Source organism: Scyliorhinus torazame, chromosome 10, assembly GCF_047496885.1.
Source record: "Scyliorhinus torazame isolate Kashiwa2021f chromosome 10, sScyTor2.1, whole genome shotgun sequence".
NCBI lineage: Eukaryota > Metazoa > Chordata > Chondrichthyes > Carcharhiniformes > Scyliorhinidae > Scyliorhinus > Scyliorhinus torazame.
In genome coordinates this window covers 225,064,909-225,081,735 of record NC_092716.1, presented here as the reverse complement: position 1 = coordinate 225,081,735, position 16,827 = coordinate 225,064,909, and the positions used below count along the sequence as shown (strand labels likewise).

Genomic DNA, 16,827 nt, shown 5'->3' with positions numbered 1-16,827 from the left:
TGGACTGTGGGAGGAAACCGGAGCACCCGGAGGAAACCCACGCAGACACAGGGAGAACGTGCAGACTCCGCACAGACAGTGACCCAAGCTGGGAATCGAACCTGGGACCTGGAGCTGTGAAGCAACAGTGCTAACTACTATGCTGCCGTGCTGCCCAAAATCGCATGTTGGATGTTTTGTCTATATATGTAAAAAATCTTGAATAGAAATATTTTTAAAAAGATTATGAGGGGCATGGAAAGGGAGGATAGAAAGCAGCTATTCCCATCATATGCAGGGTCAATAACGAGGGGACATAATTTTAAAGTGAGTGACAGGAGGTTTTGATGGGATTTTGTCTCCCGGGAATCTGGAATTCACAACCTGGGAAGGTTGTAGAGGCGGGAAACCTCACAGCCTTTAAAAAGTACGTGGATGAGCACTTGAAGTGTTATAACATTCAAGACTATGGGCCAAGTGTTGGAAAGTGGGATTGTTATTGATTTAGTGTTTTGTTAGTGCAGACTCTTCTGTACTGTACGACTCTTTTTATTTTACAAATTTAGAGAACCCAATTTTTTTTTCCTATTAAAGGGCAATTTAGCCCTTTACCATCTTAGTCCATCTACCCTGCATATCTTTGGGTTGTGGGGTGAGACTCATGCAGACACTTGGAGAATGTGCAAATTTCACACGGACAGTGACTTAGGGCCAGGATGGAACCTGGATCCTCGGTGCTGTGAGGCAGCAGTGCTAACCACTGCGATCTGTACTGTGACTCTATGGACGCAAAAAATAAAGAGTCCGTTCTGTACTGGAATTGAGTGCCGTGAACTCCCCGCTGTCTAATGGCACTCTTATTTCAGCCCCCGGGAGGAATGCCCACTGAAGCCGCACTTAGCGGCTGAAAAACTCCAATGAGCAGAGGTCCTCAGTGCAGGAAGAGATCGGGGTGCCTTTTTAAATGGCGCACCGATCTCTCAACTCCCCAACTCAACCCCGGAACCCCCCAAAGCCCCAACTTGTTAGGAGGTCCTCAAGGTCCCCTGCACCCCACAACATAATGAAAGCCCCCCCCACCGGGCCTTACCCCGGCGTGGTACCTTGGCACTTCCAGCCTGGCATCCTGGCAGTGTTCCTGCCAACCTGACAGTGCCAGCTGGGTGCCCTGGCAGTGCCAGGCTGGCAGTGCCAAGGTGCCTGGGTGGCACCAGCGGTCCCCAGGTGCCAATCTGGCCAGAGGCCAACCAACCGGGGGCTTCCGATCGCCTGGGAGTCCCTCCACCTAAATGCTGGTACGCCTAGTCCCAGTTTGTGCTAATCCGCGCTCGGCTGGGGTCTCCTTGGCAAGGCTGGTAGATGCCAGGCAGCCATTCGATCTGGTGTCAGCATGGTTAAGTGGGTTTTTTAACTCACTTACACCTATTGTGGGCGGGATCCAGATCGCGATGTCGTGCAAGATCTGGTTGGATCTTGGCCATTGGGAATCCCGGGGATGGCCTGTCCCGGGATTTACTGGCCGTCCCCGTCCCAATTTCGGCAGAATGTGGCTGGTAAATCGTGCTCCATGACTGACTTTAACTACTCCCTTTTTATATTCTTATAAAAGCTCTTCCAATCTGTCTTTGTACTCCTGGCTCGTTTACCCTGAACTGGAACAGCCTAGCTTGGGGCATGTCAAGTTCTGGATCAAAAATCTTCAGCACTCCAGCCGGGCTCTTATCAAGGTCCTGAGCCTTTGCCGTGACCAGTGAGCTCAGCTATTAGGTATATTGAGGAGTAAATCAAAACGTCTGCACACTGGCTTCTGTGATGCTTGGGACTTCAGGAAGAGGTCAAGGTAGATCATCCACTTGGCACTTCCCGCTGATGGTGGTTACAAATGCTTCAGCATTGTCTTTTACACTGAAAAGCTGGGCTCTGTCAGCGTTGAGGATGGGCATATCATGGAGCATCCTCCCCTATTAGCTCATTACCAGCTGGTGTATTATGTCTAGTTGTGAATACCAGATAGGGTGGTGGAAACAGATTCAATAACAGCCTTCAAATGAAAACTGGATAAATTCTTGAAAGAGAAAAGATGACACAGATATGGGGAAAGATCGGATGAGTAAGGAAAACTGGATTGCTCTTTGAAAGAATTGGTATAGACCAAAGAACCAAATCTATGATTCATGTCCCCAGCACATTCCAAAGTGTTCCACAGCCATTGCTTTTGAAATGTTTTATGCACCTTGGAACATCCTGCAGATGTGAAAGGTTTCCTTGAGGACGTTGTAGTGTCGAGAAAAGCTAATTTACATACTGTAAGATCACACAAAAATAAATGAGGTAAATGACCAGATGAACTGTTTCTTAGCCATGTTGGCTGAGGCATAATATTGGCCAGGAAGCTGGGAAAACCCACCTATTCTTCAAACCCATGGAATATTTTACATCCACCTGAGAGGTAGATGGGAGCTCAGTTTCACATTGCATCCAACGTACAACATCTCCGAACATGCAGCAACCCCTCAGGGCCTCACTAGAGTGACAGCTTAGGTTATGTGATCAAGTCTGGAGTGGGACTTGAACCCACAACTATCTGACTCCGAGGCAATCGTGCACGCACTCTGCTACAGCTGACACCGCACATTGTAAGTTGCCAAAGGCTAAATGAACACATTTGTCCTTTGTTTTTAAATACAAAAGTTTCCCTCTGGGTGAGTTTCTTTACATGTAGGCCAAGGGGTGTTGGGCCCCCCCAACAATGTGAAAAATTTCCGTTTTAGATCAGGATCCCCAAACATAAAAAAGGCTGAGGGGGTTTTCTTTAATGGGCATCATGAGAATATCTTTCTGTGGCTAACCAACCCCCTTCCTGGAGAATTAGACACTCTGTTTCAGGATTTCCACCTGGTGACGTGCACATTTGCTGACATTATTTAAATCACCTTTCCCTGACCCATACGTCAGTCAGGCCTGCATTAGAATTCACAGGCTGGCACGGCCCAGCACTTATCCTGGGGTCTCTGGCCTACTGATTTTTAGGCAACAAATGATAGGGATATAAAAACCTACTGATTCAAATAACTTGAGACTTCTATCATCAGACAACTGTTTGCAATTAAGGCATCTGACAATAAAGATGCACATTCCTTGTTGTGAACAAAACTGAGAGATGCCCAACGCATTTCTGCATAGAGCAGTCATTTGCCTATAGTGGTGAATAAAGAGGAGACTTTGTCCTTTGGTCTCACACACATTAGAAAATTATTTGAGCCTGCCGAAGTAGATTTAACAGTGAAGCTTCACAACTTGCTGAAGCTTTGCTTTCCCATTAGACTAAGTTATTTTCCAAAGATGGGGTGGAATAATGCGCTAAATCAGCATACCAATATCATACTATTTCTTATCAGATCTGTCCAGGTACGGTCACTATTGAGAAATGATTTATATGGCCCTGGAACCTTAACAATGTTTCCAGAATCTCCTAACATGATAACTTAATCCTGAGACGATTCCCAAGCATGCAACATAGCATAATATACTACCCACTTCCTGTTATAGTGGAAAAAGAATCTGAAATATCCTCCTGCATGTAGTTGATAATCGGCCAAGATAGTGCTCCTCGTGCACAATTCCCACCCTGTTGTCCCCATGAGACCTCAAGCTTTCATTAACCCCATAAAATGGTGCAAACTCTGTTTCCCAGATTGAATTTCCATAAGCAGATTTTTAATAATATTCTTGAGCATTTAAATCATTCAATCACATACTCTCAGGGGTAGGGGATGGAACATCTGTGCACAAAGGGAAGTGGGTTGTAGATACAGTTACAGTCCTTCAATGCTGACTCTCCGATATCTTGGATTGGATTCGATTGGATTTGTTTATTGTCACGTGTACCGAGGTACAGTGAAAAGTATTTTTCTGCGAGCAGCTCAACAAATCATTAAGTACATGAGAAGAAAAGGGAATAAAAGAAAATACATAATAGGGCAACACAACATTTAAAAGATGAGAACGAGTATAAGTTAAGTTTAAAAAGTGGATCTGTTTGGGAGAGCTCGCAGAGAGTCACCTCGCTCCGGCGCCATCTTGGTAAAAGTGTCTTCCCTTCTATTATTGCTTTGTGCTTTGTTATACACAATCGACAAATTTGCCTTTGTTTTTATTCCTGCTTTAGGTTCAATTAAATTTGATCTTTTCTCCTTTACGGAATCTATCACCTAGTTGCAAACAACTCAACAATTGTCACAATGTAGCTGCTCCTTCCCTTATTTGGTTATTTTGATGTCATACACGTTGGCCGGGATTCTCCCCTCCCGTTCTTGGGCCTGGAGAATCCATCAGGAGTCCTCAAACAGCTTTCACAACAGTGGGATTTCCCGTCCTGATTGTTCCCGCTCCCCCACCAATGACATGATGGGGTTCCCGCCATGAAATGTCACAGCGGGGATTTCAACAGGTTTTGTATTTTTGTTTGATTTATTATTGTCACATGTATTAGTACACAGTGAAAAGTATTGTTTCTTGCGTGCTATACAGACAATGCATACTGTACATAGGGAAGGAAGGAGAGACTACAGAATGTAAGCAGAGAACGAGAGTAAAAGATAGAATTAGATGGTATGCTAGGCACAGCTTGCAAGAAGTCGCCTCGCTCCGGCGCCATCTTGGAATGGGGACCTGGCAAAAAGTACTCGCTGGGGCTGCACAACCCCCGGGCGGAGAGGGAGAAGGTCATGCCCGGGCACTGCCCCCTGGCACTTGAAGGCCACCAATGCTGGTGGGCCCCATCAGCGAGACGTCGTGGGACCCGCCTCCAGGATTTCTTTTACTAAGTGTCAAAACGGGCGAAGGGAAGAGTTGGCGCTGAATTGACACAGTAAAAAAACAGACACTTCCGCCCCTGATGTTACGACCAGGTGAGAAGGTGTGAACTGGCTCACCTCTATTCAACATTCTCGGCTGGTCACAACAAAGGTTTAAGTTTCTTTTTCATGAGGCTATGCCTTTTCCAAATCGGAATGTACTTAACTATTTAAGCTGTGAGCAACAAGGGACCGATCAAAGAAGGTTTTCGTGACCCAAAGAAAGGGCAAATTTATTAATTCTTAAACCTGTGAAAAATAATTAAAATGTGAGGTCAGGCATTCAGCCCTCATGTAATCATTCGGGCCTACAAACAAACACACAAACAGACGGGCACATGCATGTGCATACGGACGCGCGCGCACACACACACACAAATGTACAAGAAATGGGCGGAGTAGGTTAGTTGGTTTCTTGGATATGGTAAATAATGTGGCAGTGAGGGGAGGCGGGGGTGCAGTGGGATTGTCACTGGACTAGTAATCCAGAGACCCAGGGTAATGATCTGGGGACCCGAGTTTGAATTCCACCACGGCAGATGGAATAAAATACCTGGAATTAAAAGTCTAATGATGACCATGAAACCATTGTCGATTAACGTAAAAATCCATCTGGTTTACTAATGCTCTTGGGCAGCACGGTAGCATTATGGATAGCACAATTGCTTCACAGCTCCAGGGTCCCAGGTTCGATTCCGGCTTGGGTCACTGTCTGTGCGGTGTCTGCACATCCCGTCTGTGATGGATTTCCTCCGGGTGCTCCGGTTTCCTCCCACAGTCCAAAGATGTGCAGGTTAGGTGAATTGGCCATGATAAATTGCCCTTAGTGTCCAAAATTGCCCTTAGTGTTGGGTGGGGTTACTGGGATAGGGTGGAGGTGTGGACCTTGGGTATGGTGCTCTTTCCAAGAGCCGGTGCAGACTCGATGGGTCGAATGGCCTCCTTCTGCACTGTAAATTCTATGAAATCTTTAGGGAAGGAAATCTGCCATCCTTACCTGGTCTGGCCTATATGTGACTCCAGACGCACAGCAGTGCGATTGACTCTTAAATGCCGTAGCAAACGTCTCAGTTGTATTCAACCGCTATAAATTCGCGGTTTTGGCCACCAAATGAAATGAATGAAACCGGATAGACTACCTGCCATCGACCCTGGCACTGGAAACGACAATGACAAACCCAGCTCGGCCGACCCTGCAAAATCCTTAACTAATATCTGGAGGCTTGTGCCAAAGTTGGGACTAGTAAAGCAATAGCATGACATAGTTATACTCACAGAATCATGCCTTATAAAAAATGTCTGAGACACCACTATCAGTATTCTTTGGTATGACCTGTCTCACCGGCAGGACAGACCCAGCAAAGGTGATGACACAGTGGTATATAGTCGAGGGGTAGTTGCCCTGGGAGTTCTTAACATCGACTCTGGACCCCATGAAGTCTCCTGGCTTCAGGCTAAACATGAGCAAGGAAACCTCTTGCTAATTACCACGTACCGGCCACCATCAGCTGATGAATCAGTACTCCTCCATGTTGAACACCATTTGGAAGAAGCACTGAGGATGGCAAGGGTGCAGAATATACTCTGGGTGGGGGACTTCCATGTCCACCACCAAGAGTGGCTCGGTAGTACCACCACAGACCGAGCTGGCCGGGTCCTAAAGGACATAGCTGCTAGATTGGGACTGCAGCAGGTAGTGAGAGAAACAACAAGAGGGAAAAACCTACTCGACCTCAACTTCACCAACCTGCCTGCTGCAGATGCATCTGTCCATGACAGTATCGATAGAAGTGACCACCGCACAGTCCCTGCGGAGCTGAAGACCTGTCTTCACATTGAGGATACCTTCCAGCACGTTGTGCGGCACTACCACCATGTTAAATGGGATAGACTCCGAACAGAACTAGCAACTCAAGACTGGGCATTCATGAGGAGCTGTGGGCCATCAGCAGCACCAAGACAGGGGACCAACCCTGGTTCAATGAAGAGTGCAGGAGACGTGCAAGCCAGGTGCAACATCGGGCCTACCTAACAAGGAGGTGTCAACCTGGTGAAGCTACAACACAGGACTACTTGTGTGCCAAACAGCAGAAACAGCAAGTGATAGAGCTAAGCGATTCCACAACGAAGGCATCAGATTTAAGCTTTGCAGTCTTACCACACCCAGCCGTGGATGGTGGTGGACAACTAAACAACTCACTGGAGAAGGAGGCTCCATAAACATCCCTATTCTCAACAATGGAGGAGCTTTGCATATGAGCAAAAGTCAAGACTGAAGCATCCGCAACAATCCTCAGTCAGGTGTGTCAAGTGGATGATCCATCTCGGTCTCCTCTGGAGATCCCCATCATCACAGATGTCAGTCTTTAGCCAATATGATTCACGCCACGTGATGTCAAGAAATGGTTGAAGGCACTGGATACTGCAAAGGCCCTGGGCCCTGATAGTATTCTTGCAATAGTACCGAAGATTTGTGCTCCAAAACTTGCCGCACTCCTAGCCAAGCTATTCCAGTACAGCTACAACACTGGCATCTATCCGGCAGTGTTGAAAATTGTTTAGGTGTGTCCTATATATATATATATATATATATAAGAAACAGGACAAATCCAACCCAGCTAATTACTGTCCTATCAGTCTACCCTCCATCATCAGCAAAGTGATGGAAAGAGTGCTATCAAATGGCACTTACTCAGCAATAACACACTCACTAACGCTCAGTTTGGGTTCCGCCTGGGTCACTCAGCTCCTGACCTCATTAAAGCCTTGGTTCAAACATGGATAAAAGTGCTCAATGCCAGAGGTGAGGTGAGAGTGACTGCCCTTGATATCAAGGCAGCATTTGACTGAGTATGTCATCAAAGAGCCCTAGCTAAACTGGAGTCAATGGGGATCAAGGCTAAAACTCTCTGCTAGTTGGAGTCATACCTGGCATGAAGGAAAATGGGTGGAGGTCCAGGTCATCACTGCAACTTCCTCAGGGTAGTCCCTGGCCCAACCATCTTCAGCTGCTTCATCAATGACCTCCCTTCCATCACAAGGTCAGAAGTGGGGATGTTTGTGGATGACTGCACAATGTTCATCATCATTCGCGACTCCTCAGATAATGAAGCAGTCTATGTTCAAATGCAGGACGACCTGGACAATACCCAGGCTTGGACTGACAAGTGGCAAGTTACATTTGTGCCACACAAGTGCCAGGAAATGACTGTCTCCTACAAGAGAGAATCTAACCATCGCCCCATGACATTCAATGGCATTACTATTGCTGAATTCCCCACAATCAACATCCTGGGGTTACCATTGATCAGAAACTGAACTGGACTAGTCATATTAACATTGTGGTGACCAGAGAAGTTCAAAGGCTAGGAATCCTATGGCAAGTAACTCACCTCCTGACGCCACAAAGCCTGTCCACCATCAACAAGGCACAAGTCAGGAGTCTAATGGAATATCTCCACTTGCCTGGATGAGCGCAGCTCCAACAAGAAGCTCAACACTATCCAGGACAAAAGAACTTGCTTGATTGCTACCCCTTCCACAGACATTCAATCCCTCCACCACCGACAAATTATTGGTTAATTTACTTATGTTGGGACTCCGGGGCCCGTCGGGCTGGGATTGACCGTGCACTAGCCCAGGGTGTCGTAACAATGGGTCTTGTAAATATCAGGCCAGTTAAAGTGTTTTTCTACAAGTAAAATTCACCCCATGATCTTTTGAGGTTCTACACTATTCTCCTCACATTAAAGGAATATGTGTTCATTTATCCCTGAGCTTAACCGTCCTTTTGCTTTGACTTTCATTTTCCAGCTATGATTTCTTCACACGTTGTCTCATTCAGATTGGCCCAGTGAAGATCAATAACTCACCGTGTGAGAAATTCAATCAAATACCATTCAAGGGTCCAGTACAGTGGGACAGCATTTCACTTTGACCCTGCCTCAGTTACGAGTCGGTCATTTGAAAGGGTGCATTGCACAAAGCCACATGCATGCTTGTCTAAAGAGTAACTGAGGAATACTTCCATCCAAATCTTTTCCTGCAGTTCTTGTAGCTGTGTTTCAAGTACACTTCAGTGTCTAATTCACTGGGTTTCAAAGATCCTGTCTGAATTGTGTTTGAAACTATAAACTCGGCCGGAAAGAAGAGTACATCAAGCAGGCTACTGGGGTTTCTGATTCAGGCCAGCTGTGCTTTCATTCTCATTTAACACAAATTATGGTCAACTCAATGGTTGACTACATTTAGATGTTATGACAATTTAGATGGCTGAAATCAAGTTTGTGCTGATTATATCTTGTTTGAAGATATCTTTGATGTTAGTCCAAAAAGAAAATGCTGGAAAATCTCAGCAGGTCTGGCAGCATCTGTAGGGAGAGAAAAGAGCTAATGTTTCGAGTCCAGATGACCCTTTGTCATCTTTGATGTTAGTGACTTATTTCTTCCCTTTAAGGTTTGACATTAGCCATTTTAAACAGCCATTTGGAAATGGCTGAGTGTCAACTTATCCCAAGAGTCCTTCAACAGAGGGTTTGATTGGACTTTGTATTCTATGGGAATTACTTGTATCATAGAATCATAGAATTTACAGTGCAGAAGGAGGCCGTTCGACCGATCGGGACTGCACCAGCCCTCGGAAAGAGCACCCAACTTAAGCCCACACCCCCACCCTATCCCCGTAACCCAATAATCCCACCTAACCTTTTGGACACTAAGGAGCAATTTAGCATGGCCAATCCACCTAACCTGCACATCTTTGGACTGTGGGAGGAAACCGGAGCACCCAGAGGAAACCCACACAGACATGGGCGAGAACGTGCAGACTCCGCATAGACAGTGACCCAAGCCGGGAATCGAACCCAGGTCCCTGGCGCTGTGAAGCAACAGTGCTAATCACTGTGCTACCGTGCCGTCCGGGACTGAAGTACTGACAGTCCTATCAGTCAGGCACATTGTGCAGTTTGTTATTTATGGCTTCATGTTCAAAGATTCAAATAGAGTGGAGCTTTAACTTGCTTTTCCACAATGCTGGGTGGACAACACAACCTGAATAATGTGACAGGTTACTGAAACAGGTTTTATATATTTTACTGAGGAAATAGCATGATTAAAGGTAGTTGTGGTGCTTCTACAGGTCTGAGGGTAGTCCCCTCTGGAGAAAGTATCCCAAAAAAGTTCCTCCAGGTTAGTAGAAATAATTGAAGATCGACTGCCTTGGGTAACCCCAGCTTAATGGTGTTAAAAACCATCACCCTCAAACGGGAAGTAGTCAGAGAACTTCAATAAAATGCTGACACCTGTCAGCAACTGTACCAATTCAACACTTGACCACACATGGAGATAATAAAAAAATCTCGAATCCTTAACCGTGCTTAATGTTCAGTCCCTGATGACATGATCTCTTAAAATATTCAAGTTCCCACGAAATACTATGGTAACTTAAATAGTGTTAATCAGTGTGGTTCAAATTTGACCCCAATTTTAACTGTGGGACAGTTTTAGGCAGGTGAACAGTAACGTTGCTGCACAATAATAAGGCACTTTAAAAAAATTATCAGACTTCATTTAAATCCCCTGGGGGGCAGCCCCCAGAATCAGCTAAATCGGGGAACCAGCTGATGCTTCTGTTCCTGTTCCTCCTGATGCCACGGGGAAAGTTTAAAAATCTTTTGGGCTACCTCTGGCTGTGATCGTTTTCTGGATGGGATTTAACGGGGAACTCACTGCTGCTTCCCATCAAGCTGCCTAGTAAAAACTGCAGCTGGGTTTAGATAATGTTATTGGACCTACCAGGGTCACACAAAGCAACAAGATGCATTCAAACTATGTCGCTTAAGATCCGTCTACAACATCATGTAGCAGGACAAACTCCCCAACGTGAAGTTTTGAAAGGCTCCGCATACCTGACTTCAGAGTGGATTGTCCATCGCATACCAAAGACGGGTGTTCTCCAAACAATTAGGTGGGGGAGACCTCACCATAGGTCGTCCCAAACTCCGGTACAAAGACATTCTGAACGCCAATCTCAGAGCCCCGTAAGTTGGATTCCACTACATAGGGTAGAAAACACCTGTGGACAGGTCCAAATGGAGAAGTCTCTGTCATCAATCAAACTTAGAATTTGAGGAGAATAGAGACAGGTTCATACAAGACAAGTGAGCATGGCACAAAGCAAGTACCTTCATCCATCTCTCCAACAGTGACTTCATATGTATTATTTGCAATCAGATCTGCAAATCAAAATTTGGCTCAATGTCGTGTACGAGGTGACACCAAGTTAGATGGTGCACAATTGCTTCCCTTAGCTGAACTCTTGTCTGTCGACGCGACGGGAGAATCTTTCATCAGACCCAACCTATACATGTTAAAAAGCAGCCCATTAGCTTTGAGTGAGAGTCTTTGTTCTGAACGTAAACCTTTAGCAGGTAGATGCAAGTAATTACATTGAAGGTGGTGATATTGACTTGTATTATCACCCACAGATGTATCAAACTTTTCTTCATTTGAACAAAAAATGAAGTGCATAATTGTCTGTCGAGGGATCTAAGTGTTGAAAGGACAATTGCTATTTTCAATGGGGCTTGGGGGTGGTGGTGGGGGGTTGACGAGACTGCTTTGAAAACTTTTTTTTTTACATTTAAGTAATTAATTTTAAGTACTTATGATTTCTTTTTAAATAGTGACATTTTAACAGATCAACCAGACCACCATTTCCCGTGGAGCTATCTCAATCAGCATTCTCCCACTTTCATGTTTCACTCACTCACTGATATTGAGTTTTGTGAAATATTGTAACATTGATGATAGTAAGTCAGCAGGCTATTTTACAACCTCTCTGACCTTTACCATTGCCCTGGTTAAAGAAGTTCAGTCCAGTTCCTGGATTAAATATGTTGAAGGTGATCAGTACAGATCCTGGATTAAATGTGTTAAAGGCTTCAGTACAGTTCCTGGATGAAACATATTCCATAGAATTCTTACATTGCAACAGGGGGCCATTTGGCCCATCAAGAGAATTGCCCCCGCCCTATCGCCGCAACCCCGTGTCCATTGCGCAATTCACCTAACATGCATATCTTTGGTCATGAGGGGCAATTTAGCATGGCCAATCCAGCAGTTCCTTGATTAAACAAGTTGAAGGCGTTCAGGACTGTTCCTCGGTTAAAGATGTTGCAAATGTCCTGTTCAGCCCCTGGATAAAAGAAATAAAAGATACAAAAAGAGTTTAGGAATAGACTGGAAGCCAACGTAAAAGGAAATCCAAAAATCTTCCATCCGCAGAGAAATAATAATAGTGGTAAATTGAGAAGTAGGGCTGATAAGGGACCAAAAGTAGATTTATTTGAAGGCAGGGGGTATGGCTAAGGTAATAAATGACTACTTTGCATACTGTCAAAATCATTGTGAAATAGGAGATAGTTTGGACACTGGATGGGCTAGAATTGTTAAAGAAGTGGTATTTGAAAGGCTGGCAGCAGTTAACTGTTGAAAAGTCACTAGGGCCATATCAAATGCACTGGAGGATGTTAAGTGATGTACAGGTGGAAATTGCAGAGGCACTGGTCAAAATGCTCCAGTGGAATTGGTAGAGTGATGCCAAAGGACTGGAGAATTTCAAATCTTTATCCCCTTACTCAACAAAAGGTGTAAGGATAAACTCAGCAAATACTATTTAATCTCTGTAATGGAAAAGCTTTTAGAAAAATAATCCAGACCAAAATGAACAGTCACTTGGACAAGTGTGGATTAATTCAGCAAAGCCAACATTGATTTAAGGGCAAACTATGTTGAACTAACTTGATTGAATTTCTTAATGAAGCAACAGAGAGGGGTGACGAGAGTAATATGGTCCATATGGACTTCCAAAAGGTATTTGATAAAGTGCCACTTGGTTGTTAGAAAATTTAAAGCTATTTAAATGTGAAAAAAAGTTAAATGAAATAAAACAACAGAATTGCAACAGTTATACATTCCTTTCTGATGCAAAAACACAACAAGAAAAGCGGTCCAACCATGGCAAACAAAACAGAGGATAGTATTGGATCCAAAGAGCAGTCACATAAAGTTGTTAGAAAAAGTAGGAAGAGTGACGATTGGGGGAAGTTCAGAATTCAGCAAAGGAGGACCAAGAGATTGATTAAGAGGGGGAAAAATAGACTATGAGAATAAACTTGCAAATAACATAAAGTTTTTACAGTCCACTTTTAAGTATGTAAAAAGAAAAAGACTAATGAAGACAGATGTATGTCCTTTAAAGTTTGAGATTGCAGAATTTATAATGGAGGACAAGAAAATGGTAGAACAATTAAACAAATACTTTAATTCTGTCTTCATGGAGGAAGACAAATAACTTCCCAGAAATGATCTGGAACCAAGAGTGAGAAAGGAATTAGTATTACTAAAAAAAAGTGCTGGAGAAATTAATGGGACTAAAAGCTGATAGATCCCTATGGTCTGATAATCTCCATCCCCGGGTACAGAAGGAAGTGACCATGAAAATAATAGATGCATTGATTGTCATCTTCCAAAATTCTGTAGACTCTGGAACTGGAGGATGGCAAATGTAACCCTGCTATTTAAAAATAATTCTAAGTGTGGGCTTGACCATACTTAACCAAGAGTCAAATGTCTTGGATAAAGACCAAGCTCAAAAAGATGTGATGAGTCGGGCACAAATTAACTTGGCAAGAGTGTTAGCAAATCAATCAGCAGTGAGAATTTTTCAAATAGGAGATTGATACATTAACTGTCTTTCTTTAGGGTACAAAGCAGCATCAGAATAAAGAGTTCCAGAGATAAATAAAGAGATTAAAACTGAGTGACATATAAAAGGGAGGCATACAATAAAATTAAAGCTAACAATACTAAAAACAATTATGAGGGACTGTTACGACACCCTGGGCTAGTGTGGGGTCAATTCCAGCCCCACAGATCCCGGAGTCCCAACATAAGTGAATTAACCAATCATTTGTATAAGGTTTCTGAGATCTTTGGCCCTTTTGCTCCAATGACTTACAGGCACTAGATTTGTAAGTAAAACACAACAACTGTTTATTTATAACAAAAATAGAGACAAGACATGCAATAGTTACAATAGAATAACAGCCAGCTATTCTACGACTACCCCCTTTTTACCGTCCCACCCTCTACCCAAATTCACGCAAGGCAGTCACAAACCAAGGGAGGGGGTGGGGTAAAAATAATAAGAGGATTAATATGAAATGGAAGATGAGTGCCTGTCTTTTGATGTTGAAGTTGTTGCAGCAGCAGGTTGTCCTCCCAGGACTCGGAGTGATTGGAACCGCCAGTTTGGTTGCCAACGAGGAGCTTCTGGCAGCAGCATTCAGTCAGAACTCACAGCTGTAGGATTCCCTCACAGCCTCAGGCCTGTGTAATTCTCATTTGTTTCTAACTCCACCAGAATGTCCACCAGCCTTTGAGGCAAGAACAGAGTTTCTCACATGAGATTTAACTGCTGACCCTGCTTTCAGCTGGTGGCTTGTCTGGATTTCCTTAAGATTTTCTTTGTCTCCCTTGTCTCCCATCAAACCCAGTTCCCATCCTGGGGTTTATTCCTACTTGGTTTCCAGACTCACTAGAATATCCTCCCACTTTACTGAGGAGAAAGCAGAGTCCCCAACTGGGTATTTGAGGGAGAGTTACCCTTTCAGAGAGAGAGAAACTCAAAAGAGCGTCATTTAGCTCTGAGTTCAAAACAAAACTAAAACCGTAAACACAGTCTCACAGAGGAAGGAACATTCCAGAGAAAAACCTGACCAATCCGCATGATCCATTAATAAGGCCCAGCAATCTGAAACTGTGCGTTAGCCGACAGCTAAGCCCATCAAGATGTGTCATCACTGATGTCAGAGCAAACAGCACATCCTGCTGGAGTTTAAAAAATAATTAAGGTGAAGTCCATCTTAAAGATAGATCCCATTAAATGTCCAGGTACAGAAATTGAAATAGCAGAATAACAGAAATTAAAGGAAAAAACAAGGGCCAGACATGGATTAACAGGAGCATCCTTACAGGGACAAAGGAAGGCACGGAGGGTAATAAAATGGATGATTAGATAGCTAAATGGGAATATGAACAAAAGACTGACTTGGAGCTATGTCGCCATTCCATCACTGTCACTGGGTCAAAATTTGTGACTGAGGGTGTACCTACACCATATGGACTGCAGTGATTTCAGAAGGCAGCTCACCATAAACAGATAAACATCATGGTGCAATCATACATACACACTGATGGACAGATCAACAGACCAATCAATACACATACAACATCACAGCCAATCACAGGCAAGAGCATACACACTATAAAACGGGGAACACAACACTTCCCGCGCATTCCAACAGGAGACCTCTCAGGGCACAGAGCTCACAGCAAGCCACTCAGACATTCACCATGTGCCGAGTGCTTCTCCAAGATAGTGTTAGGGCTAGATCCATAGGTTAGAGGGTAATGAACGAACCACAGTAACCAGTTTACAGATGTTGTTAGTGTTAATAATAAAACTGAGTTGTACCATCCGCAACCGTGTTGGTTTGTCTATGTAGCAGAGCACCAAACACGACAACCACCACCTTCCTGATAGCAATTAGGGATGAGCAATAAATATTGGCCAGCCAGTAATGCCCATGTCCCATGAGCGAAGTTTTAAAAAATGAAGTGAAATATATGTTAATAATACATATTAATAACATAAAACTTTCCTAAACAGGAATAATTAAAGACAGGGTAAAACATTTCACAGTTGAAAGATTTTGATGGATTATTTCCGCTGGGTGTCAGTAGTAAAGAAGACCGTTTAGGAGAGATTTATTCATGCGAGTGTAAAGGAGCATGAAACGTTTTTCCACAGGGAGTGGTTAAGTCAGGGATCATTGTACCATTCGAAAGACAATTGGATAAATATTTAAAGCAGTGGAAAATGCAAGTCTATGGGCAGAGAGCAGGACAGTGGGATCGGTTTAGATTCCTGCAGCATAAAGCCAGCACAGGCACAATCGGATGAGTTCTCCTTCCCCACTGTAAACTGGTTTCCTGCTCTGGCCATTGATGGAATGAGAAGGTTTGAGACGACAAAGAAAGAATGCGAGGAATTTTGTCAACACGACTTTACAATGTGCCTTAAACACTTGAATGGTTCTTGGAATGGAGCAATGGTCTGATAGTTTGTATTGTGGAATACTCAATTCCCAACCAGGGGGCCTCAGTAGAAATCACTTCAGTTTAAATGACATTTAAATTAGTCACTGAGGAAGGCTGTTCGATGGAACATTCCACCAGACAGGAGAGAAGAGGGAGAGATCGATAAAAGCGAACTTGAGGAACAAACTGCCACAGAGAGGTGCCGTTTGAGAAAAGAAAATTGGTTGCTAACTTCCGTGGAGTGGCAGTCAGAGTCTGCTTGCTATATACTCTGCTCCTTCTAACTCAGCTGGAAATGAAGTCACTCCTTTCTCACCCGACCTTCCCACTCAGGCTGGGTGAGAACAATGTAGACCAGCGGGATCCGGAGGCCTTGTGTCGAGGACAGGAGAGTCGGAGGTAAGGAACCGCGGCCCCCTTTTGAACGGCTCTAGCACGCATCGGCCCAGCCACTTTCAGAAGCCAGGTAGAAGGTACGTCCGTGAGACAAAATTGGGGAAGGGGGTGTTTGGTGGGAAGGGGTGGGGGATTGTCGGTTGGTTGGGGGTGACAGGGTGAGATGGTGAGGGGAGTGAGCGGCCAGCAGGGTGGTGGGCAGTGTATCGTGTAGGGTGGTCACCGGTGATAGGGGGGTGCGTCAGGTTCCCGGGGGGGTAGTCAGTGGTAGTTGGGGTCTGGTCAGGTGGGTGGTGGGTACCACAGTCAGAGGGATAGTTGCTGGGGTGTGTAGTCAGGGGTTAGGGGTATAGTTGGGACATGTAGTTGCGGGGGTAGGTATGTAGTTGATGGGGGCGGGGGTGTAGTCACAATTGGGATGTGGAGCCAGGAG

At 44.5% G+C, this 16,827-nt stretch overlaps 1 protein-coding gene across 10 annotated transcripts in view; it reads left to right on the top strand.

Annotated features, from left to right (window-relative positions):
* dennd2b (DENN domain containing 2B) overlaps positions 1-16,827 on the top strand; it is a 570,638-nt gene that overhangs the window by 294,478 nt on the left and 259,333 nt on the right. For 2 of the 10 annotated variants that reach the window (XM_072466469.1, XM_072466468.1), the window contains exon 1: positions 16,376-16,397. The exons of 7 other annotated variants lie outside the window; for them this stretch is intronic. Coding sequence is in view for 1 of the 3 variants with exons in the window: in XM_072466477.1 (XP_072322578.1) it covers positions 16,294-16,397 (104 nt within the window). In the remaining 2 variants the exon portion in view is untranslated. Of the gene's footprint in view, positions 1-15,850; positions 16,398-16,827 lie in introns of those variants that run through there. One more of the 10 variants, XM_072466477.1, reaches the window with a different exon arrangement.